This window comes from Ranitomeya imitator, chromosome 5, assembly GCF_032444005.1.
Source record: "Ranitomeya imitator isolate aRanImi1 chromosome 5, aRanImi1.pri, whole genome shotgun sequence".
NCBI classification, from domain to species: domain Eukaryota; kingdom Metazoa; phylum Chordata; class Amphibia; order Anura; family Dendrobatidae; genus Ranitomeya; species Ranitomeya imitator.
The window spans coordinates 21165147-21192730 of record NC_091286.1 but is presented as its reverse complement, the minus strand read 5'-3'; the positions used below and the strand labels follow the sequence as shown (position 1 = coordinate 21192730).

The following is a 27584-nucleotide window of genomic DNA, read 5'->3' as shown; positions in this document are numbered from 1 at the left end:
AGGATCAGTAATGTAATGTATGTACACAGTGACTGCACCAGCAGAATAGTGAGTGCAGCTCTGGAGTATAATACAGGATGTAAATCAGGATCAGTAATGTAATGTATGTACACAGTGACTGCACCAACAGAATAATGAGTGCAGCTCTGGGGTATAATACAGGATGTAACTCCGGATCAGTAATGTAATGTATGTACACAGTGACTGCACCAGCAGAATAGTGAGTGCAGCTCTGGAGTATAATACAGGATGTATCTCAGGATCAGTAATGTAATGTATGTACACAGTGACTGCAGCAGCAGAATAGTGAGTGCAGCTCTGGAGTATGATACAGGATGTAAATCAGGATCAGTAATGTATGTACACTGTGACTGCACCAGCACCAGCAGAATAGTGAGTGCAGCTCTGGAGTATAATACAGGTTGTAACTCAGGATCAGTAATGTAATGTATGTACACAGTGACTGCACCAGCAGAATAGTGAGTGCAGCTCTGGAGTATAATACAGGATGTAAATCAGGATCAGTAATGTAATGTATGTACACAGTGACTGCACCCGCAGAATAGTGAGTGCAGCTCTGGGGTATAATACATGATAAGTGATGTAATGTATGTACACAGTGACTGCACCAGCAGAATAGTGAGTGCAGCTCTGGGGTATAATACATGATAAGTGATGTAATGTATGTACACAGTGACTGCACCAGCAGAATAGTGAGTGCAGCTCTGGAGTATAATACAGGATGTAACTCAGGATCAGTAATGTAATGTATGTACACAGTGACTGCACCCGCAGAATAGTGAGTGCAGCTCTGGGGTATAATACATGATAAGTGATGTAATGTATGTACACAGTGACTGCACCAGCAGAATAGTGAGTGCAGCTCTGGGGTATACTACATGATAAGTGATGTAATGTATGTACACAGTGATATTCCAGATGTATTCCTCGTGTGTGGTTGTGCTTTCTCATTTGTCAGACATTACTCTTTGAGCACATTCCCAATATTCATGATTTGCTGTTCGGTCTTTGCAGCCGGTGACTTTCCGCTCCGGTTGCTCTCCGGGTCTTTGGCAGCAGTTGTACGTTGGTCGCTGATCCCGTCAGAACCGTTGCGGCTTCTTTCCGGCTCGCACAGACAATTACCGCTGACTCCTGACCTCTGTCCAAGGTGCTGAAGTCATTAATTCCCGGCCGGCGTTGGTCCATTGTTTATTCCGGTGATGATGCATATTGAGCTGCCCTACAGCAGCGGCCGGTGAATTCAATCACGTTCTGTCCCCTTATGACATTATCTTTTATTGCTGGAGCTGGAAGCACCTCCATTATTATTGCTTCCTTCAGATCCTGAGCACACAGGTTCCTGTCTGCGCCACTGTAAATACTTTGTGTTTTATGACTCATTCATGATTTTGATGTTGCATATGAATTCAGCTTCCATTAACGACAAGTGCTGTGATTTTATACATTTTATGTACTTATTGGGCCGATTATGTTTCATTTTACCGTAGACAGACGACCTTGAGAATTAAAGGTCACCTTTAGTTTCACCTGAAAATGTCAGAATGTTTTTATTTGAAAGCTGTTTTTTCAGCTTGTTCATTTATGGGATTTGCTTTTTTTCTTACATAATTGTAGAGTAGGTGGAAACCCTACTATTGGTACCTACATCTTTCGCCAGAAAGGGGCTATACTTCCACTCCACTGACAGCGGGACCCCCATTATTGAGAGGAATGCTCGTCCCATTGGTGGGATCCAGATCTACATTGATAAGACATAAATGTATGAGATTGTAATATTCTGGATTGTGTCACCAGGACAATGTAGCTTGTATGTCCACCATACAGAGGGGGCTTTATGCTTGGGAGCCCCTCAATGTGCCAGAATTTATTTTTGCGAATTGGTCATACACAGCTGCTGGTCATGACTTCTCCCAATAATAACTGATGATTTAATCTGCAGCAGTTTCCAACCAGCAAGAACCTGCGTATTGATCACACCGACTCTCAAGTGTTACCCAGGGCCTGATCCTAGCATAGGCAAAGGGGCATTTGTCTTGAGCCTCCACTACCCTATCCCCCTAGATTTACAGAATATTTGTAGTACTGCATGGCAGTATTGTAGGTGCACGGTATGATACTGTGTTTTTTTCATAGTATGGTGGCATTAATAAGGTCAGTATTACAGCACACTAATCCTACTGTCATGCAACTTTTCCGTATCCGGTATTTGCTCCTCATCCCAGTCCGCTGAACTCCGCTATGCTCCAAGTTGGGCTTGCAGATGTCCCTGTGTGCTCCCATGTGATTATCTACCTGGGCCTATATAAGGTCTAGCAAGTCACTCACCTGGGTCTTGGTAGTAAGACTTTCTGGTGGCTCCGGAGTGCTGTCTGTTACCTTTTCCCGGTCGTCCAGGACCTTTGCTACCTGTTCCAGATTTTCTAGGACCTCTGCTACCTGTTTCCTGGTCTTCCGGTATCTCAGCTACCTTTTCCCTATTTCCAGTATCTAAGCTCCTTTTCCTCGGTATTCCAGGACCTCTGCTATGTTTTCCCAATCTTCCAGGACGTCTGCTAACTTTTCCTGGTCTTTCAGGACCTCTGCTATCTGTTCCCGGTTTTCCAGGACATCTGTTACACTGTATATATCCAGCTGTGGCTTTTAGGGTGTTTCTTGCCCACTTGAGGCTTCCAGGACCTCTGCTACCATCTGTGGTCTTCCAGAACTTGTGCCACTCTTTCTCTGTTTTCAGGTCCTCTGCTACTTTTTCATGGTCTTCCAGGACCTCTGCTACCCTTTTTCTGTCTTCCAGGACCTCTGCTACCTTTTCCTGGTTTTCCAGGAGCTCTGCTACCCTTTTTCTGTCTTCAAGGACCTCTGCTACCTTTCCCTGGTGTTCAAGTAACTTTGCTGCCTTTTACTGGTCTTCCAGGACCTATGATACCTTTTCCTGGTGTTCAAGGACCTGTGCTGCCTTTTCCTGGTCTTCCAGGACCTCTGCTACATTTTGCTGGTTTTCCAGGACCTCTGCTACCATTTCTCTGTCTTGCAGGACCTCTGCTACCTTTTCCCGGTGTTTAAGGACCTGTGCTACTTTTTCCTGGTCTTCCAGGACCTCCGCTACCTTGTACTGGTTTTCCAGGACCTCTGCTACCCTTTCTCTGTCTTTTAGGATCTCTCCTACCTTTTCCTGGTGCAAGGACCTCTTATACCCTTTCTCTGTCTTCCAGGACCTTGCAACCTTTTCCTGGTGTTCAAGGACCTGTGCTACCTTTTCCTGGTCTTCCAGGATGTCTGCTACTTTTTCCTGGTGTTCAAGGACCTGTGCTACATTGTCCTGGTCTTCCAGGACTTCTGCTACATTTTCCTGGTTTTCCAGGATTTCTGCTACCCTTTCTCTGTCTTCCAGGACCTCTGCTACCTTTTCCTGGTTTTACAAGATTTCTGCTACCCTTTCTCTGTCTTCCAGGACCTCTGCTACCTTTTCCTTGTGTTCCAGGACATTTGCTACCCTTTCTCTGTCTTCCAGGACCTCTGCTACTCTTTCTATGTATTCCAGGACCTCTGCTACCCTCTCTCTGTCTTTGAGGACCTCTGCTACCTTTTCCTAGTGTTCATAGTGTTCAAGGACCTGTGCTACTTTTTTCTGGTCTTCCAGGGCCTCTGCTACCTTTTCCTGGTTTTCCAGTATTTCTGCTACCCTTTCTCTATCTTCCAGGATCTCTGCTACCTTTTTCTGGTGTTCAAGGACCTCTGCTACCCTTTCTCTGTCTTCCAGGACCTCCGCTACCTTTTCCTGATCATCCAGGACCTCTGCTACCTTTTCCCTGTCTTCCAGGACCTCTGCTACCTTTTCCTGGTCTTCTAAGATCTGTGCTACCTTTTCCTGGTCTTCCAGGACCTGTGCTACCTTTTCCTGGTCTTCCAGGACCTGTGCTACCTTTTTTTGGCCTTCCAGGACCTCTGCTATCTGTTTCAGGACTCCTGTCTCTCTGTGGCCTCCCGTACCTTTGCTACCTTTTTTGTGCTTCATCTCCCTGCTGCACCAATGGCCGTGGCCTGTGTGCCCACACCTACAGCATCCACTAAGTGCACCCATGTGGTATTGTTATTTGACACTGTACTGTAGTGCAATATTAAAGGAGACGTCCTCCCTGAATATTTTTCTTACATTAATTGCCCAGAATGATTAAAAATGAAAAAGTGAAGCATAACCACCTTTCCGATAGCTCATTTCTCCTCATCCATAGCTGGTCTCCATGCTTCCTTTTCTCTCTGGATGGGCATGTGACCACTGATGCCTTCAAGTGACAGCTGCAGACAGTGATTGGCTACAGCGGTAACATGCCTATCTGGAAGGTGTAGATTGGTGGTATACTGGGGCAGCAGTGCAACAGGAATGGCGGCCGACTGGCAAGGTGAGTATATGTTATTTAATAAAAAAAAAAGAAAATTGCGTTTGGCGGTCTTCTTTAATAAGGCACTTTATGGGGCTGTCATTCGACCATTTTTAGTATTAATATGTGACACTCTATGGCGGATTTTTACCCACTATGTGATAATGTTTTGGGGCAGTTTTGGGTTATTTTCATGATTTCATTATGGGGGACGCACTCCTTTGTCCAGAGTTTTCCCGTCCATTGCCAGGCTACAGTTATTCCTGATGATACACGTGTACCGGCGCCATATTACACGCTGTCCTCCATGTTTGCCGCCTGTGTGGGTTTAATAGAACCGTCAGCCGTGGGGACAGATCGTTTTGCTCTCATTCCACCGGATCATTTGTTTTTTTTGCTGTCACGGCCGGTCATTCTGTGTGAACTATGATGTCTAGCCCAGCGCCGCAGACTTGTCTTTGAGATTCCGCCGTCCCCGGAGAATTGCACTTGAATTATAAAGTTGACACTTACATGGTCTCCTGGAAACATTTGTTTCTTAGGAGGAACCTCTTGATCCGGCGCTGTCCGTGGTGCTGAATTCTGAATCCTATCGCCAGCGTATTACAGCTTCTATATATCGCACCTCTGGATCAGATATCTTATTAGAATCCTCCATTAACGGCAAGATAAAACCTAAAGACCAAGTCTCTACATCACAAAAAAAATTATTGTTATAGGGATACTTTGTTTCAACGAGACATTTTCAAACTGGATCTGTAAGTCCAGATTCCCGCGTGTCGGGGGATACATTAGGGGGCTTTGTTGCCAGTTCCTTTATTAGTGAAAATGGTGATGGAGATGAAAGCGGACCCCATTATTGTTCGTCTTCCGGTCAGACATCATATGGATCAGTTTCTTGCCGGAGTTATGTTTTTTGTCTAAAACAAAACCGAAAAAATGAACCCTTAACCAGTGTGAACCAAGCCTTAAATGGTCACTGTTGCATCAACAAACGTTGTATAAATCAATACTACAAGCAAAAGTAACATATCACATAAATCTGCTCCTTTCCCCACTTATGAGCCACCTCCTCTGCTCCTTCCCTGTCCCTTAAACTCATCATTTATTCTGAAAAAACTGCTGTAATTCATCCAGCACAATACAAGATGGGCTTCCACCTTACTGAGAGAGGGGAAGAAGGCGAAAGGAAAGGGATGGACTCACAGCTACACTGCTCAGTTCTTCTTCTAAATACATGCACCTGCTTCTGAACATGTGTGGCATACAGACAGGAGAGCAGGAATCCCTCACTTCTGTTTGCTGTGTATGGGAGACATCATGGCAGCTAGTCTCTTATTTACTAGCTCAGAGACCACTGAAAATTGAAGGGAAAAACTGGTAAAAGTGCAGAAAACAAGCGATATAATGACCTGAAATTGTGTTAGTCCTTAACATATGTGAGGTGTGGGTGTATCGAGTGGGCTCGGGGGGCTAACCCCTTAAATGCTGAAGCCAATCTCTGACACTGGCACTTAAAGCAATGGATTGCCATAGCAGACGTGGACTTGGTGACGGCCCTCAGGCTGCCATGTTAATACTCGTGATTCCCAGCCACAGTTCTATTGTAGTATAGACGCAGGTTCAGGCCACTGAAGGGAAATAAAAAAGTAAAATTAGTTGTTGTTTTTTAATTTAAAAAATTTTTTAGAATCCCTGCTTCACCCATAAAGTGATAGGACATTAGATGAGGACTTGCTGTATTAGTATTCGGCAGCATCCGGGTGTGACGTGCCGCCGATGTATTAGGGCTCCGCAGTGTCATATACCGAGCCGGCCATTCTTCCTTCTGCTGAGGGGATTAGCTGTAATGGCATTTTAAATGACTTCTGCGTAAAGCATTAAAGAATCTCTGAGTATGGCTCATTTAAAGTAAAAAAAAAAAAAAGCCGCCTGGTTAAAACATAGCGTTAATATGAGAGCTGGACTGCGGGAGCCATTAGGGAATAAATGTCACCCAGTATCCATCAAGCCTGACGCCTCCTAATAAGAGGACGGTTCTCCTGCTTCTCTGTCGCTTGTCAATCAAACCTTGTCCTCTTCTGTGCAGCGCTCCCAGGGACCATTCATCATTAATAGTAAATCCATGCATCTGTGTTTAGCTCTAATATACGGGCAGAAATCCCAGAGATAAGTGTTGGCCCACGTCTTACATATTCAGTTACGCTTTTACCTTCATCACCATTGCTCACACTTTATAACATCTGGCCCGTCTCCCCCCAACTGGTTTATAACCTCCACCCCCCGATGTATAACCTCCACCCCACGGTGTATAACCTCCACCCCCCGGTGTATAACCTCCACCCCCCGGTGTATAACCTCCACCCCCCGGTGTATAACCTCCACCCCCCGGTGTATAACCTCAACCCCCCGGTGTATAACCTCCACCCCCCCGGTGTATAACCTCCACCCCCGGTGTATAACCTCCACCCCCTGGTGTATAGCCTCCTCCCCCCGGTGTATAACCTCTGCCTCCTGGTGTGTAACCTCCGCCCCCCGGTGTATAACCTCCACCCCCCGGTGTATAACCTCCACCCCCCGGTGTATAACCTCCACCCCCCGGTGTATAACCTCCACCCCCCGGTGTATAACCTCAACCCCCGGTGTATAACCTCCACCCCCCCGGTGTATAACCTCCACCCCCGGTGTATAACCTCCACCCCCTGGTGTATAACCTCCACCCCCTGGTGTATAACCTCCACCCCATGTTGTATAACCTCCTCCCCCCGGTGTATAACCTCTGCCTCCTGGTGTGTAACCTCCGCCCCCCGGTGTATAACCTCCACCCCCCGGTGTATAACTTCCACCCCCGGTGTACAACCTCCACCCCCCGATGTATAACCTCCGCTCCCCGGTGTATAACCTCCACCCCCTGGTGTATAACCTCTGCCTCCTGGTGTATAACCTCTGCCTCCTGGTGTATAACCTCCACCCCCGGTGTATAACCTCCACCCCCGGTGTATAACTTCCCCCCCCCGATCTATAACCTCCACCCCCCGGTGTATAACCTCCACCCCCGGTGTATAACTTCCCCCCCGATGTATAACCTCCGCTCCCCGGTGTATAACCTCCACCCCCCCGGTGTATAACCTCCGCTCCCCGGTGTATAACCTCCACCCCCCGGTTTATAACCTCTGCCTCCTGCCCCCATTATGTAACCTCCACCCCCTGGCATATAGCCCCTCCACCTCCGGTGTATAACCTCCACCCCCCTGGTGTATAATATCTGCCTCCCCACCTCTGGTGTATAACCTCTGAGGGTGTATAACGTCTGCCCCCTCGGTGTATGGCCTCCCGTCCCCATTATGTAACCTCCCACACCCTGGTGTCTAACCTTTTGCCCTCTCACACCCTGGTGTCTAACCTCTGCCCCCCCCTGGTGTATAACCTCTGGCCCAACATGGTATAACTTCTGGCCTCCTGCCCCCAGTTGTATAGCCTCCACTCTTTTGCCCACCCCAGTGTATAGCCTCTACTCCCCCACCTATGGTGTGTAACCTCCACACCCTGGTGTATAGCCTCCGTCACCCTACCACCAGTGTATAACCTCCGCCCCCCCAGGTGTATATCCTTTGCCCTCCACTATATAACCGCTGCCCCCCAGTGTATAACCTCTGGCCACTAGCCTCCATTGTACAACCTCTCCCCCCATGCTAATGTATAACCCCCCCCAGTGTATAACCTCCTGCCCCCCACCATGACATCTGTCTTTACTGTGACAGACCGGTCGGTGGTGCAGAGCTCCCTGATATCAGCGCGGTTCAATAATAGGTAACAAGTCCGTCCATAACATTCCTACCTCCTAATCTTCCCCCATCACCCATGGTCGCTCGGCTGGTCTTCCGTACGCCCATAAGAATGAATGGGGTGGACAGACACATGGTCGACCATGGCTCCATTCACACAAGGATTTTCCATAGCTTCAGTTCTCTGCTCCGGTGGGCGTTCCCGCGGTCGGACCCCAGTGATGGGGCATTGTCCCAAATCCAGTAGGTAGGGAATAACTTCCCAGTCTTAGTATTGTAAGGAACGGTGGAGCGAATGTGACACTCCGGAGGTTCCGATAACACGGCACTAATCCCAGAATATCATTACCCCGGTATATGGCGCTGCTAATATATGAGGCTCAGCGAACAATACACAGAATGCAGGAAGTTCAGATATGCCGAGCTATTCACAGCCGGCACAGTCACCAGAAATGTGCGACACGATAATACAAAGTCTGCCGCCATGATCCCGCCCGGCCTTCACCGTAATAATCCCCGGCAGAGCGGCACAACTTATCATGGAAAAGGAACGATAAGATGTCGTTAGTCGGCGTCAGCGCTGAGAAAACATCACAGGTGGAATTACCCGGATTACATCTCCCCGGATTCTGCAGTAATGGAGGCCGAGCGCTCGGCGGCTCCTTATATATGAACAAGTAACAGAAAATAACGTGATCGCAGAACGTCAGACATTACATTTCGCCTGGAGAGAAGACGGGTCCGACCTTGGTTACATTAAATAAGAATATTATTCTGCTATTTGTCCTATAAACCATCTTTATCCTCTGCCGCCGCCGATCCCTATTGTTCTATAAATAAGGAGACGGCACCAGCCGCGTCTCATAATCTCCGGCACTATCGTTACTTTCTAGTTTTTATCTGTTATTAGTAAATATTTCATGAAGTGAAAGAATCGTGAGCGCCGGCTACAATGTAACAACATCGGAGGGACACACATCAAATGTCGCGGGACTGAGTCGTTCCTCTGTTTTTACAATGGACAGGAAGGCGAGCGGGGGAAATATGGAGGCAGGAGGGAGACTGGGCAGAGACAAGACCGGAGGAAGAGGAGGACGCGGGTTACACCGGCCAATATGTGCAAAGACTATGACGATTTACCAGGAGGGTTATTGGTCACATCACGGATACAACCTCAGAAGAGGATGGAGACAGAGATAGAAGAGAATAAGAGCATCACAGGGAGGGAACTGAGGTGAAATAAGATGGATAAGAGGAGGATAAGAAGGCACCGAGCGGACGCAGGACAAGAGGAACAGTCAGGATAAGAAGGAGTAGAATAGATGTAGGGCAAGATGGGACAGAGGCAGGACAAGAAAGGACAGAGACAGTGTCAGAATGAGCAGAGGCAGGACAAGAAGAGACAGGCATTATCAGAAGGGACAGAGGCAACATAGGAAAAGACAGAGACCGTATCAGAAGGAGCAGAGGTAGTATAGGAAGGGACAGAGGCAGAACAAGAAAGTACAGATGGAGCATAGGAAGAGACAGAGGCAGTATAGCAAGGGGCAGAGGTAGTATAGGAAGGGTCAGTGGCAGTATAGGAAAGGACAGGCTGTATGGGAAGGGGCAGAGGCAGGACAAAAAAGGACAGGGAGTATAGGATGGGGCAGAGGCAGGACAAGAAGGGACAGGCAGTAAAGGAAGGGACAGAGGCAGCATAGGAAGGGGCAGAGGCAGCATAGGAAGGGATAGAGGCAGCATAGGAAGGGGCAGAGGTGCATAGGAAGGGACAGAGGCAGCATAGGAAGGGGAGGAGGCTGTATAGGAAGGGACAGAGGCAGTATAGAAAGGGGCAGAGGCAGAATAGGAAGGGACAGAAGATGTACAAAAGCAATATCAGAAAGAATAGAGGCAGCATAAGAACAATCTTGTACAAGAAAAATTAGAGGCAAAACCAGAAGGAACAGAGGCAGGACAGGGACAGAGGGAGCAAATTGATAAACAGAGGAAGGAACAGGGTCAGTATAAGAAGGGGCAGAGACTATACAAGAAGGAACAAAGGTAAATCTAAAAGGGACCGAGGCAGAATAAGAAGGAGCCTGGGTAAGACGAGAAAGAATACAAGTAAGACCAGAAGTGACAGAAGAAGTAACATAATGAAGACATTAACCTAAGTAGAAGGAATAGAGGCCGGACCAGAAGCCACGCATGTTCCCTCATATAAAGGGGCCATTAAAATGTTGTAATTTTTCCATCTGTAATGGATCCTCAGAATGTGGAGTCCATCTTGTTAATGGATCACTTGATTAATTACATGAAAAGTCTCTTTCCAACAACTTCTCCTCTGGCCTTAACTTAACCTGCGCCTCTAACTAACAGGAGATGAAGTGGAGGCCATCAATTATACATGGATCTCTGCCGCGGCTCCTTGTTACTCAGCTCTGCTGCATTTAACATGAAGCCGGGATGTAGGGGACTTGTTTTTGTGTTAGTAAAATGAAGAAAAAAATATATAGAAATTGATCATTTTTCCTTCTTGTTGTGCATATTTTCAATTTTAGAAAAATGGAAGATTTTGCCCAATTTTTCTTTCACATACTAGCGTTGTATAAAATCAATCTGTCGTGCGGAGAGGTTTAGATTTAGGCCGATGTTGATGGTTCTAGCTTTTAGCAGGTCTTGGATGCCGGAAAGATCCCTTGAAACGCTAATATTTTTGCTTTCAGTCACCACTAGGGGGAGCACAATGTGTCCAGATTTAATATGGCGCTCAATGAGAGTTGTATACATCCGGACGCAGTGTGCTCCCCCTAGTGGTGGCTTCAGGCAGAAACAAATTGGTAAATGATTCTAAACCTATGCAGCAAAATAAATGGAACCCTAAGCCTTTTTTTAAGATCTATAATGAGATTAATTAATTCAGAATTTTATATGCACTTTAATAAATTAAATTCTAGTTTTTTTTTTTAATCTAGTGCGCCCCCTTGCCTATGGTATAACCGATTGACGTATCTGCAACTAAGGTAAATTCTATACAATAGTCATGCTAACTAACTGATAAACTGCTTAAAGTAAGAGCATACGCCAAGCCAGTCCCCGCAGCAGCCCGTCCCCTCCACTTCTATCTGATATCTGCAGAATGGCTTCCTCGGAGGTCCTTTTCTTACAGCTAGTTATTTCCTATCTTAATTGTATGCCATTTACCTTCTCGAGGTGCCTGCACTGAGTCTAGACAGGCGCTGATCAATGCTGCTACATATTCCCCAACATGTAATTAATCTGTCACTGGTGTTTCGCTCCCTATGCAATATTGTTATTAAAGGTTATCAAACAATGAAGTGGTTAAACGGAAGCGCGCCCTGCGCCGGGGACCGTGCGCCGACCGCCATGCTGAGTTAAAAGCTTTTCCTACAATTGTGGGGGGGGGATTTTACTGGTTTAATTAGACTGCTCTATTAATATTTTATTTCAAAAGGCTTTTATTTTCCCATTGATTAGGAGAAGAAAGCCCCTATTGTCAAAATACATTGAATGCTTCAACAGGCGACGGAGAATTTCTTTGACTTTTTTTTTTTCTTTTCTCTCTCTGAAGGAAGCAAGTGTTATTATAGGGCTTTTATTATTTGGCTTTTTATAGACTGGGGCCCTACATGGGCCCCATCAGACCAAGGATTGGGGGATTGAATCGGCACGTTAAACACTGTTTTAACCCCTGTTTATAGGCCCTATTGGGGTATCTGGGTATCTGAGAGGGAGTTCTCCTGAAAACCGTGGATATATTCCTGGAGGACCCCCCCATGCATGTATTAAATGCTCATTTATTCATTTGAATGGACGAGGTGTAATACCAAATATCCCCTGTAGAGGCCACTGCAGGGAAAATGTATATCCAGCTTTCCTAGATGAACGCCAAGGGTTTGAGTCTTTAGAAAAAAAAAAGTTTGTTGATTGATGGCCCCATTTAATTTTCACCTTTAGGATGCAACAGATATTTTTTATATAATTGTAATCACTAAAATTATTTATTGTTTCTAATTACATTTGATATATATATATATATATATATATATATATATATATATATATATATATATATATTACAGACCAAAAGTTTGGACACACCTTCTCATTTAAAGATTTTTCTGTATTTTCATGACTATGAACATTGTAAATTCACACTGAAGGCATCAAAACTATGAATTAACACATGTGGAATTATATACTTAACAAAAAAGTGTGAAACAACTGAAATTATGTCTTATATTCTAGGTTCTTCAAAGTAGCCACCTTCTGCTTTGATGACTGCTTTGCACACTCTTGGCATTCTCTTGATGAGCTTCAAGAGGTAGTCACCGGGAATGGTTTTCACTTCACAGGTGTGCCCTGTCAGGTTTAATAAGTAGGATTTCTTGCCTTATAAATGGGGTTGGGACCATCAGTTGTGTTGAGCAGAAGTCTGGTGGATACACAGCTGATAGTCCTACTGAATAGACTGTTAGAACTTGTATAATGGCAAGAAAAAAGCAGCTAAGTAAATAAAAACGAGTGGCCATCATTACTTTAAGAAATGAAGGTCACTCAGTCGGTCGAAAAAATTGGGAAAACTTTGAAAGTGTCCCCAAGTGCAGTTGCAAAAACCATTAAGCAACAAAGAAACTGGCTCACATGAGAACCGCCCCAGGAAAGGAAGACCAAGAGTCACCTCTGCTTCTGAGGATAAGTTTATCCGAGTCACCGGCCTCAGAAATCACAGGTTAACAGCAGCTCAGATTAGAGACCAGGTCAATGCCACACAGAGTTCTAGCAGCAGACACATCTCTACAACAACTGTTAAGAGGAAACTTTGTGCAGCAGGCCTTCATGGTAAAATAGCTGCTAGGAAACCACTGCTAAGGACAGGCAACAAGCAGAAGAGACTTGTTTGGGCTAAAGAACACAAGGAATGGACATTAGACCAGTGGAAATCTGTGCTTTGGTCTGATGAGTCCAAATTTGAGATCTTTGGTTCCAACCACCGTGTCTTTGTGCGACGCAGAAAAGGTGAATGGATGGACTCTACATGCCTGGTTCCCACCGTGAAGCATGGAGGAGGAGGTGTGATGGTGTGGGGGGGCTTTGCTGGTGACACTGTTGGGGATTTATTCAAAATTGAAGGCGTACTGAACCAGCATGGCTACCACAGCATCTTGCAGCGGCATGCTATTCCATCCGGTTTGCGTTTAGTTGGACCATCATTTATTTTTCAACAGGACAATGACCCCAAACACACCTCCAGGCTGTGCAAGGGCTTTTTGACCAAGAAGCAGAGTGATGGGGGGCTACGTCAGATGACCTGGCCCCCACAGTCACCAGACCTGAACCCAATCGAGATGGTTTGGGGTGAGCTGGACCGCAGAGTGAAGGCAAAAGGGCCAACAAGTGCTAAGCATCTCTGGGAACTCCTTCAAGATTGTTGGAAGACCATTCCCGGTGACTACCTCTTGAAGCTCATCAAGAGAATGCCAAGAGTGTGCAAAGCAGTCATCAAAGCAAAAGGTGACTACTTTGAAGAACCTAGAATATAAGACATAATTTCAGTTGTTTCACACTTTTTTGTTAAGTATATAATTCCACATGTGTTAATTCATAGTTTTGATGCCTTCAGTGTGAACGTACAATTTTCATAGTCATGGAAATGCAGAAAAATCTTTAAATGAGAAGGTGTGTCCAAACCTTTGGTCTGTACTATATATATATATATATATATATATATATATATATATATATTTTTTTTTATATTACATTATAATATTTATATAAACCAACACTTCGAAGCCTGTGCACATGAAATAAATAAGCTTCTGCTAGAGCATACTTTATTGAAGACATTTATTATTATTTAACACATTTATTATTATTATTTATTAAACACATTTATTAACATTAATTAAAAACTGATAATCTGACATTTTTTACTCAAACATAAATAAAAAGCAGCGTTACACATACACAAAAAGGTGCAAAATTATGCAGAGTATTTACTAGGCCAGTGCAAAAGGAGAAAAAGGTATAAGGAATCTAACCTTCCCTCAAGTGTGGGGATAGGTGACCTTCTCTCGACATAGTCCCCTCTATCTGCAGATTTCTTATATTTAATCTGAGAGCAGCATGATGTAATCCAGCAATCTGTCACTTACTGGGCTGTGTGCTGTAGTCTTAATACAATCAGCTTTTTATTAGCAGGAGATTATCACTAGAGGACTAGGTGTCACGTGCCAAGCAGTCTAGCTTATCTGTAATCCCCGCCTCCACCACTGATTGGCTGACGATGTAAAGTGTAAGGAGTAAGCTGCCAATCAGGTGTGTGTGGGCGGGGTTATACACAGATAAGCATTCCGAGTATTGCCACAGCTACCGCAGAGAAAACATAGATTTTATGAAAAGCGCACCAGGCAGCCCAGTCAGTGACACATCCCTGGAATCAGGCTCTCTGCCCCTAAATCATGTTGTTCTCAGATTCCATAGCAAAATCCTGCTGACAGATTGCATTTAAGAAGCTTTATTGGAAAACAATCCCCACTTTCTGCAATGCTGGAGTTGATGATGGGGATCTAAGGGGTTTTGTGTCCTCCTGAAATTTCTATCTTGGAGACTTTTAGGCCAGCAAATACGGTATTTCCAGTGAAAAAGAGCATGCAAATGAGCTCTCCTCCAGAAGGAAGAAAGGTGATGGAAGTAGCTCTGCCCTAGAAATCAATGTCTAATGATATTAAGCCAAACCAGGGGCTTCTTCAAAAGAAATTGACACCTTGCAGAGATGTAGTGGGGTACTGTTAGTCCTTATGGGGACCTCCACCTGCGGAGGCTTGTAAGCCATACAGTGGCCAGGAGCCTCCAACATTTGTAAATGCTACAGACCCTAATGATCACAGCATCTCAGGGGTTAGACACTCCTATCAAACACCGAACTGTGTGTATAAATGATCATGAACCAGGAGGATCAGGATGAACAGTACTGTAGCGGATGGAGAACTGATTGAATTGGTGCATGATGTTCGAGGGCTTTCCCTGGAGGATCAGCACCATGGACAGCCGCACAAGTCTGTGATTGCTAAAGCAAGAAGTTATGGCCGGAGCTGTGCGCCGATTTACATATTCTCCTGATACAACAGAAAGGACTTTTTTAGACTAATAATTTGTACATAAATGGAAGAAGCCGTTTATACAGAGATGTGATTTGCAGCTGAATCGGCCGCCCTGGAGCTGCATTAATGCTGCCACATTACAGATGTGGTTCTGAAGCGAAGACGTCACATGGGAATAACCCACTGGGTTTCATGCCATGAATTCTGAAGAGCAAATAAGTCGCACATGATCTGTAGCGAGACTCGTGACTCGTCCTTCAGAGCGGCCGCAGGGGAGCGGTTCGGCTTTTAGAGAAAATTCTCTACTAAGATTTCATGATTTCCCACTTGTAATTTTCCTAAATCTTCTCCTTTCCAGTTGTAAGATCTTCATCTTCTCTGAAATTTTAACTTGTAATTATTTCTCTACAGTCACAGTACAGAAAGCAAGACTGCAAATCTGCAGCCACTCCTGGAAACTCAAAATTCACTGCCAAACCCTTAATATCTGCGGCGTAGCACTAGCTTCTATATACAAGAACATAACTACTATAATACTGCCCCCTATGTACAAGAATATAACTACTATAATACTGCCCCTATGTACAAGAATATAACTACTATAATACTGCTTCTATATACAAGAACATAACTACTATAATACTGCCCCCTATGTACAAGAACATAACTACTATAATACTGTCCCTATGTACAAGAATATAACTACTATAATACTGCCCCTATGTACAAGAATATAACTACTATAATACTGCTCCTATGTACAAGAATATAACTACTATAATACTGCTCCAAATAACTACTATAATACTGCCCCTATATACAAGAACATAACTACTATAATACTGCCCCTATGTACAAGAATATAACTACTATAATACTGCCCCTATGTACAAGAATATAACTACTATAATACTGCTCCAAATAACTACTATAATACTGCCCCTATATACAAGGACATAACTACTATAATACTGCTCCTATGTACAAGAATATAACTACTATAATACTGCTCCTATGTACAAGAATATAACTACTATAATACTGCCCCTATGTACAAGATTATAACTACTATAATACTGCTCCTATATACAAAAATATAACTACTATAATACTGCCCCTATGTACAAGAATATAACTACTATAATACTGTCCCTATATACAAGAATATAACTACTATAATACTGCCCCTATATACAAGAATATAACTACTATAATACTGCCCCTATATACAAGAATATACTATAATACTGTACCTATGTACATGAATATAACTACTATAATACTGCCCCCTATGTACAAGAATATAACTACTATAATACTGCCCCTATGTACAAGAATATAACTACTATAATACTGCCCCTATGTACAAGATTATAACTACTATAATACTGCTCCTATATACAAAAATATAACTACTATAATACTGCCCCTATGTACAAGAATATAACTACTATAATACTGTCCCTATATACAAGAATATAACTACTATAATACTGCCCCTATATACAAGAATATAACTACTATAATACTGCCCCTATATACAAGAATATACTATAATACTGTACCTATGTACATGAATATAACTACTATAATACTGCCCCTATGTACAAGAATATACAGTGGGGCAAAAAAGTATTTAGTCAGTCAGCAATAGTGCAAGTTTCACCACTTAAAAAGATGAGAGGCGTCTGTAATTTACATCATGGGTAGACCTCAACTATGGGAGACAAACTGAGAAAAAAAAATCCAGAAAATCACATTGTCTGTTTTTTTATCATTTTTTTGCATATTATGGTGGAAAATAAGTATTTGGTCAGAAACAAACAATCAAGATTTCTGGCTCTCACAGACCTGTAACTTCTTCTTTAAGAGTCTCCTCTTTCCTCCACTCATTACCTGTAGTAATGGCACCTGTTTAAACTTGTTATCAGTATAAAAAGACACCTGTGCACACACTCAAACAGTCTGACTCCAAACTCCACTATGGTGAAGACCAAAGAGCTGTCAAAGGACACCAGAAACAAAATTGTAGCCCTGCACCAGGCTGGGAAGACTGAATCTGCAATAGCCAACCAGCTTGGAGTGAAGAAATCAACAGTGGGAGCAATAATTAGAAAATGGAAGACATACAAGACCACTGATAATCTCCCTCGATCTGGGGCTCCACGCAAAATCCCACCCCGTGGGGTCAGAATGATCACAAGAACGGTGAGCAAAAATCCCAGAACCACGCGGGGGGACCTAGTGAATGAACTGCAGAGAGCTGGGACCAATGTAACAAGGCCTACCATAAGTAACACACTACGCCACCATGGACTCAGATCCTGCAATGCCAGATGTGTCCCACTGCTTAAGCCAGTACATGTCCGGGCCCATCTGAAGTTTGCTAGAGAGCATTTGGATGGTCCAGAGGAGTTTTGGGAGAATGTCCTATGGTCTGATGAAACCAAACTGGAACTGTTTGGTAGAAACACAACTTGTCGTGTTTGGAGGACAAAGAATACTGAGTTGCATCCATCAAACACCATACCTACTGTAAAGCATGGTGGTGGAAACATCATGCTTTGGGGCTGTTTCTCTGCAAAGGGGCCAGGACGACTGATCCGGGTACATGAAAGAATGAATGGGGCCATGTATCGTGAGATTTTGAGTGCAAACCTCCTTCCATCAGCAAGGGCATTGAAGATGAAACGTGGCTGGGTCTTTCAACATGACAATGATCCAAAGCACACCGCCAGGGCAACGAAGGAGTGGCTTCGTAAGAAGCATTTCAAGGTCCTGGAGTGGCCTAGCCAGTCTCCAGATCTCAACCCTATAGAAAACCTTTGGAGGGAGTTGAAAGTCCGTGTTGCCAAGCGAAAAGCCAAAAACATCACTGCTCTAGAGGAGATCTGCATGGAGGAATGGGCCAACATACCAACAACAGTGTGTGGCAACCTTGTGAAGACTTACAGAAAACGTTTGACCTCTGTTATTGCCAACAAAGGATATATTACAAAGTATTGAGATGAAATTTTGTTTCTGACCAAATACTTATTTTCCACCATAATATGCAAATAAAATGTTAAAAAAACAGACAATGTGATTTTCTGGATTTTTTTTCTCAGTTTGTCTCCCATAGTTGAGGTCTACCTATGATGTAAATTACAGACGCCTCTCATCTTTTTAAGGGATGGAACTTGCACTATTGCTGACTGACTAAATACTTTTTTGCCCCACTGTAACTACTATAATACTGCCCCTATGTACAAGAATATAACTGCTATAATACTGCTCCAAATAACTACTATAATACTGCCCCTATATACAAGAACATAACTACTATAATACTGCCCTCTATGTACAAGAATATATCTACTCTAATACTGCCCCTATGTACATGAATATAACTACTATAATACTGCCCCCTATGTACAAGAATATAACTACTATAATACTGCCCCTATGTACAAGAATATATCTACTCTAATACTGCCCCTATGTACAAGAATATAACTACTATAATACTGCCCCTATGTACAAGAATATAACTACTATAATACTGCCCCTGTGTACAAGAATATAACTACTATAATACTGCCCCTATGTACAAGAATATAACTACTATAATACTGCTCCTATGTACAAGAATATAACTACTATAATACTGCTCCTATGTACAAGAATATAACTACTATAATACTGCCCCCTATGTATGGTAATATAACTACTATAATACTGCCCCCTATGTACAAGAATATAACTACTATAATACTGCCCCCTATGTACGGTAATATAACTACTATAATACTGCTCCTATGTACGGTAATATAACTACTATAATACTGCTCCTATGTACAAGAATATAACTACTATAATACTGCCCCCTATGTATGGTAATATAACTACTATAATAATGCCCCCTATGTACAAGAATATAACTACTATAATACTGCCCCCTATGTACAGTAATATAACTACTATAATACTGCCCCCTATGTATGGTAATATAACTACTATAATACTGCCCCCTATGTACAAGAATATAACTACTATAATACTGCCCCCTATGTACGGTAATATAACTACTATAATACTGCTCCTATGTACAAGAATATAACTACTATAATACTGCTCCTATGTACAAGAATATAACTACTATAATACTGCCCCCTATGTACAGTAATATAACTACTATAATACTGCCCCCTATGTATGGTAATATAACTACTATAATACTGCCCCCTATGTACAAGAATATAACTACTATAATACTGCCCCCTATGTACGGTAATATAACTACTATAATACTGCTCCTATGTACGGTAATATAACTACTATAATACTGCTCCTATGTACAAGAATATAACTACTATAATACTGCCCCCTATGTATGGTAATATAACTACTATAATAATGCCCCCTATGTACAAGAATATAACTACTATAATACTGCCCCCTATGTACAGTAATATAACTACTATAATACTGCCCCCTATGTATGGTAATATAACTACTATAATACTGCCCCCTATGTACAAGAATATAACTACTATAATACTGCCCCCTATGTACGGTAATATAACTACTATAATACTGCTCCTATGTACGGTAATATAACTACTATAATACTGATCCTATGTACAAGAATATAACTACTATAATACTGCCCCCTATGTATGGTAATATAACTACTATACTAATTCCCCCTATGTACAAGAATATAACTACTATAATACTGCCCCCTATGTACAGTAATATAACTACTATAATACTGCCCCCTATGTATGGTAATATAACTACTATAATACTGCCCCCTATGTACAAGAATATAACTACTATAATACTGCCCCCTATGTACAAGAATATAACTACTATAATACTGCCCCTATGTACAAGAATATAACTACTATAATACTGCCCTCTATGTACAAGAATATATCTACTCTAATACTGCCCCTATGTACATGAATATAACTACTATAATACTGCCCCCTATGTACAAGAATATAACTACTATAATACTGCCCCTATGTACAAGAATATATCTACTCTAATACTGCCCCTATGTACAAGAATATAACTACTATAATACTGCCCCTATGTACAAGAATATAACTACTATAATACTGCCCCTGTGTACAAGAATATAACTACTATAATACTGCCCCTATGTACAAGAATATAACTACTATAATACTGCCCCTATGTACAAGAATATAACTACTATAATACTGCTCCTATGTACAAGAATATAACTACTATAATACTGCCCCCTATGTATGGTAATATAACTACTATAATACTGCCCCCTATGTATGGTAATATAACTACTATAATACTGCCCCCTATGTACAAGAATAAAACTACTATAATACTGCCCCCTATGTACAGTAATATAACTACTATAATACTGCCCCCTATGTATGGTAATATAACTACTATAATACTGCCCCCTATGTACAAGAATATAACTACTATAATACTGCCCCCTATGTACAGTAATATAACTACTATAATACTGCCCCTATGTACAAGAATATAACTACTATAATACTGCCCCTATGTACAAGAATATAACTACTATAATACTGCCCCTATGTACAAGAATATAACTACTATAATACAGCCCCTATGTTCAGGAATATAACTACTATAATACTGCTCCTATGTACAGTAATATAACTAATATAATACTGCTCCTATGTACAAGAATATAACTACTATAATACTGCCCCCTATGTACAAGACTATAACTACTATAATACTGCTCCTATGTACAAGAATATAACTACTATAATACTGCCCCCTATGTACAGTAATATAACTACTATAATACTGCCCCTATGTACAAGAATATAACTACTATAATACTGCCCCTACGTACAAGAATATAACTACTATAATACTGCACCTATGTACAAGAATATAACTGCTATAATACTGCTCCTATGTACAGGAATATAACTACTATAATACTGCCCCTATGTACAAGAATATAACTACTATAATACTGCTCCTATGTACAAGAATATAACTACTATAATACTGCCCCTATGTACAAGAATATACTGTAACTACTATAATACTGCTCCCTATGTACGGTAATATAACTACTATAATACTGCCTCTATATACAAGAATATAACTACTATAATACTGCTCCTATGTACAAGAATATAACTACTATAATACTGCCCCTATGTACAAGAATATAACTACTATAATACTGCACCTATGTACAAGAATATAACTGCTATAATACTGCCCCTATGTACAAGAATATAACTACTATAATACTGCACCTACAGTGGGGCAAAAAAGTATTTAGTCAGTCAGCAATAGTGCAAGTTCCACCACTTAAAAAGATGAGAGGCGTCTGTAATTTACATCATAGGTAGACCTCAACTATGGGAGACAAACTGAGAAAAAAAAATCCAGAAAATCATATTGTCTGTTTTTTTAACATTTTATTTGCATATTATGGTGGAAAATAAGTATTTGGTCAGAAACAAAATTTCATCTCATTACTTTGTAATATATCCTTTGTTGGCAATGACAGAGGTCAAACGTTTTCTGTAAGTCTTCACAAGGTTGGCACACACTGTTGGTGGTATGTTGGCCCATTCCTCCATGCAGATCTCCTCTAGAGCAGTGATGTTTTTGGCTTTTCACTTGGCAACACGGACTTTCAACTCCCTCCAAAGGTTTTCTATAGGGTTGAGATCTGGAGACTGGCTAGGCCACTCCAGGACCTTGAAATGCTTCTTACGAAGCCACTCCTTCGTTGCCCTGGCGGTGTGCTTTGGATCATTGTCATGTTGAAAGACCCAGCCACGTTTCATCTTCAATGCCCTTGCTGATGGAAGGAGGTTTGCACTCAAAATCTCACGATACATGGCCCCATTCATTCTTTCATGTACCCGGATCAGTCGTCCTGGCCCCTTTGCAGAGAAACAGCCCCAAAGCATGATGTTTCCACCACCATGCTTTACAGTAGGTATGGTGTTTGATGGATGCAACTCATTATTCTTTTTCCTCCAAACACGACAAGTTGTGTTTCTACCAAACAGTTCCAGTTTGGTTTCATCAGACCATAGGACATTCTCCCAAAACTCCTCTGGATCATCCAAATGCTCTCTAGCAAACTTCAGACGGGCCCGGACATGTACTGGCTTAAGCAGTGGGACACATCTGGCACTGCAGGATCTGAGTCCATGGTGGCGTAGTGTGTTACTTATGGTAGGCCTTGTTACATTGGTCCCAGCTCTCTGCAGTTCATTCACTAGGTCCCCCCGCGTGGTTCTGGGATTTTTGCTCACCGTTCTTGTGATCATTCTGACCCCACGGGGTGGGATTTTGCGTGGAGCCCCAGATCGAGGGAGATTATCAGTGGTCTTGTATGTCTTCCATTTTCTACTTATTGCTCCCACTGTTGATTTCTTCACTCCAAGCTGGTTGGCTATTGCAGATTCAGTCTTCCCAGCCTGGTGCAGGGTTACAATTTTGTTTCTGGTGTCCTTTGACAGCTCTTTGGTCTTCACCATAGTGGAGTTTGGAGTCAGACTGTTTGAGGGTGTGCACAGGTGTCTTTTTATCCTGATAACAAGTTTAAACAGGTGCCATTACTACAGGTAATGAGTGGAGGAAAGAGGAGACTCTTAAAGAAGAAGTTACAGGTCTGTGAGAGCCAGAAATCTTGATTGTTTGTTTCTGACCAAATACTTATTTTCCACCATAATATGCAAAAAAATGATAAAAAAACAGACAATGTGATTTTCTGGATTTTTTTTTCTCAGTTTGTCTCCCATAGTTGAGGTCTACCTATGATGTAAATTACAGACGCCTCTCATCTTTTTAAGTGGTGGAACTTGCACTATTGCTGACTGACTAAATACTTTTTTGCCCCACTGTATGTACAAGAATATAACTGCTATAATACTGCTCCTATGTACAGGAATATAACTACTATAATACTGCCCCTATGTACAAGAATATAACTACTATAATACTGCTCCCTATGTACGGTAATATAACTACTATAATACTGCCTCTATATACAAGAATATAACTACTATAATACTGCCCCTATGTACAAGAATATAACTACTATAATACTGCCCCTATGTACAAGAATATAACTACTATAATACTGCACCTATGTACAAGAATATAACTGCTATAATACTGCTCCTATGTACAGGAATATAACTACTATAATACTGCTCCTATGTACAAGAATATAACTACTATAATACTGCTCCCTATGTACGGTAATATAACTACTATAATACTGCTCCTATGTACAAGAATATAACTACTATAATACTGCCCCTATGTACAAGAATATAACTACTATAATACTGCTCCCTATGTACGGTAATATAACTACTATAATACTGCTCCTATGTACAAGAATATAACTACTATAATACTGCTCCCTATGTACGGTAATATAACTACTATAATACTGCCTCTGTGTAGTTTAGAATGTGATTTATCTTGCCCTTACATTTGGATATAAGAGGTATGTTGTGAATTATCTTCGATTTGATCCTTTCTTTTTCAGCTTCATCTTTTCGCTTACTGTAATCTGCAGTTGATGATATTATCAGGGCATTAAATCACCATTCATATTCTATTTTACCTAATTGCAGATACAAATACAGACAGAGATCGATACGATACGAGAGCTCTGCCGTTCATCATCTCAGACATGTCGATCCATTTACATGGGACTGACTCATGGATCATTTTGCAGGTAGAAGGAAATCTATATTACAGTGTATATTAGGTCCAGACAGTGACTACAGATGGAGGCAAAGCATCGATCTGCATATTGTGCGGGACCTAATGGAGGTGTGATGTCACCCGGAGGCTGCGTCTGATGAGATCAGTGTCCAGTGTTATCTGTATCATAGAGATCCATCATCTAAAGCCAAATGTATCAATATTACATGTGAGAATTATAATATTGTATCATTCCGGAGAAGAATTTTTAATGCTGTCACCTCTGATACTTCTATGTCCACCATGTATCGTATTACGGAATTATCCCAGATCAGAAGGATTCTGTGTAGTATATACCGTATACCTACACGATGTGACCTCCATACATAGACTGAGAATTATCCCATAAATGTATGTGAAGACGGAAAAGCCGTAATCTGGATAAACATCCTTCCGTAACGTGTAAAATAGGAAAATAAATTGGATTATCCCCTTTGGAACAGGGTAACGAGAATGTAAAATAACAGTTTCCCAAGTATATACATATATATTCACCGTAACAAGTCGTCGCCACCTGTACTTCGCTGGTATTTGGTTTATAAAACACTTATTTATTTGCTCTTTTTTATGTAATTTTTATGGATGTATTAAGATTTGTGCCGGCGGCTCATGTAAAGTGCCCATTTATGATGTTAGCCGGCAATTTTAGCAGTCATATGCTATATATTTTTATAAGACAGAATGATCACTTTATGGTTCGTGCCTCAATTACCCTTCTACCGTACCAGAAGGCATGAGAATGAATTTTACTACTCAATGTCAGCTGGCTGCCCCTTAAGCCAATAAAATATGATGCATTTTTTTAATTTTTTAATTTTATTTTATAGGAGAATATTTTTAATAAGAGTACAGTTGAGAACTAGCGCTCTCGATAAAACGAATGCACTGTATGATTTTTAGCGCAAGGACTAAGGTTGTGCCTGATACATTGTTCTCCTTTTAGTTGTCTTTGGACCTGGAATGATAGCTCTACAGATAGTGGGTTGGACACCGTTACAGTGTATCAGAAGACAGTAAACTGAATTTTAGTGCCCAGTGTCAGGCAGTTGTCTCTAAATGTTGGAGTCCTAGAGAGAGCACTTCAGGCGAAATGCAGTGTCAGGGCCAATGTGGAGTCGGATACAAGGACTCTCCCTTTAGTTGTCTTTTGACTTATAGCTTTACAGATAGTGAGTTGGACACCTTTACACTGTATTAGAAGACAGTAAACTGAATTTTAGTGCCCAGTGTCAGGCAGCTGTCTTTAAATCTTGGAGTCCTAGAGAGAGCACTGTTGTGAATTCTGTGGCAGAGCTCCCTCCTGTGGTCACAAGTGGTACTTCGGCTGATTCTCTCTGTGAGCTTCTGTTGGTGGAGGGAAGTGGTACTGCGGCTTCTGAGTTTCCTCCCTCAGGTGATCTGGTGAGGTCGTTAGGTGCTTCTCTACTTAACTCCACCTAATGCTTTGATCCTGGCTTCCTGTCAATGTTCCAGTGTTGGACTTGCTTTTCCCTGGATCATTCCTGTGGCCTGCTGCTCTGCATAGCTAAGTTCTTCTTTGCTATTTGTTTGCTATTTTTTCTGTCCAGCTTGTCTAATTTGTTGCTGGAAGCTCTGGGACGCAAAGGGTGTACCTCCGTGCCGTTAGTTCGGTACGGAGGGTCTTTTTGCCCCCTTTGCGTGGTTTTCTTTAGGGTTTTGTGTAGACTGCAAAGTTACCTTTTCTATCCTCGATCTGTTAAGAAAGTCGGGCCTCACTTTGCTGAATCTGTTTCATCTCTACGTTTGTCTTTTCATCTTAACTCACAGTCATTATATGTGGGGGGCTGCCTTTTCCTTTGGGGTATTTCTCTGAGGCAAGGTAGGCTTATTTTCTATCTTCAGGCTAGTTAGTTTCTCAGGCTGTGCCGAGTTGCATAGGCAGAGTTAGGCGCAATCCACGGCTGCCTCTAGTGTTGTTTGGAGAGGATCAGGGATTGCGGTCTGCAGAGTTCCCACGTCTCAGAGCTCGTTCTATGATCTTGGGTTATTGCCAGGTCACTGTATGTGCGCTGACCTCTATGTCCATTGTGGTACTGAATTGCCTTTCATAACAGTACAGGAAGCCAAAAGTACTAATGATTCTCAATAGAGGGAAAAAAGAAGTTCTGAGACCATTTTTTTTTCTTTGCACTGTGTTTTGCCTTTTTTTTCCCCTAGACATTTGGGTAGTTCAGTACACAGGTGTAGCGATGGACATTAGAAGTCTGTCTTCATTTGTGGATCAACTCTTACAAAATATCTTACAAAATATTCAAGACACTATTGATCAGAAAGATATGTTGGAACCAAGAATTCCTATTCCTGATTTGTTTTTTGGAGATAGAACTAAGTTTCTGAGTTTCAAAAATAATTGTAAATTATTTCTGGCCTTGAAACCTCGCTCCTCTGGTGATCCAGTTCAACAGGTTTTGATTGTTATTTCTTTTTTGCGCGGCGACCCTCAGGACTGGGCATTTTCTCTTGCGCCAGGAGATCCTGCATTGAGTAATATCGATGCGTTTTTCCTGGTTCTCGGATTGCTGTACGATGAACCTAATTCAGTGGATCAGGCAGAGAAAAATTTGCTGGCTCTTTGTCAGGGTCAGGATGAGATAGAGGTATATTGCCAGAAATTTAGAAAGTGGTCCGTGCTCACTCAATGGAATGAATCTGCGCTGGCAGCTATGTTCAGAAAGGGTCTCTCTGAAGCCCTTAAGGATGTCATGGTGGGATTTCCTATGCCTGCTGGTTTCAATGAGTCTATGTCTATGGCCATTCAGATCAGTCGACGCGTGAGCGTAAATCTGTGCACCATTTGGCGGTATTACCTGAGCTTAAACCTGAGCCTATGCAGTGCGATAGGACTTTGACCAGAGTTAAACGGCAAGAACACAGACGTCTGAATGGGCTGTGTTTCTACTGTGGTGATTCCACTCATGCTATCTCTGATTGTCCTAAGCGCACTAAGCGGTTCGCTAGGTCTGCCACCATTGGTACGGTACAGTCAAAATTTCTTCTGTCCGTTACCTTGATCTGCTCTTTGTCATCGTATTCTGTCATGGCATTTTTGGATTCAGGCGCTGCCCTGAATTTGATGGACTTGGAGTATGCTAAGCGTTGTGGGTTTCTCTTAGAGCCCTTGCAGTGTCCTATTCCATTGAGAGGAATTGATGCTACGCCTTTGGCCAAGAATAAGCCTTAATACTGGACCCAGCTGACCATGTGCATGGCTCCTGCACATCAGGAGGTTATTCGCTTTCTGGTGTTGCATAATCTGCATGATGTGGTCGTGTTGGGGTTGCCATGGCTACAAGCCCATAATCCAGTATTAGATTGGAAATCCATGTCGGTGTCCAGCTGGGGTTGTCAGGGGGTACTTGGTGATGTTCCATTTCTGTCAATTTCGTCATCCACCCCTTCTGAGGTTCCAGAGTTCTTGTCTGATTACCGGGATGTATTTGATGAGCCCAAGTCCGATGCCCTACCTCCGCATAGGGATTGTGATTGTGCTATCAATTTGATTC

At 42.2% G+C, this 27584-nt stretch overlaps 1 protein-coding gene across 2 annotated transcripts in view; it reads left to right on the top strand.

The window, feature by feature from the left end:
* The window catches only part of GALNT14 (polypeptide N-acetylgalactosaminyltransferase 14), a 473304-nt gene that overhangs the window by 148348 nt on the left and 297372 nt on the right, over positions 1-27584 (top strand). The window contains exon 1 of one of the 2 annotated variants that reach the window (XM_069768379.1): positions 23933-24031. The exons of the other annotated variant lie outside the window; for it this stretch is intronic. Coding sequence (XP_069624480.1) covers positions 23987-24031 — 45 coding nt within the window. The 5' untranslated portion in view covers positions 23933-23986. Of the gene's footprint in view, positions 1-23932; positions 24032-27584 lie in introns of those variants that run through there. 2 annotated transcript variants of the gene reach the window in all.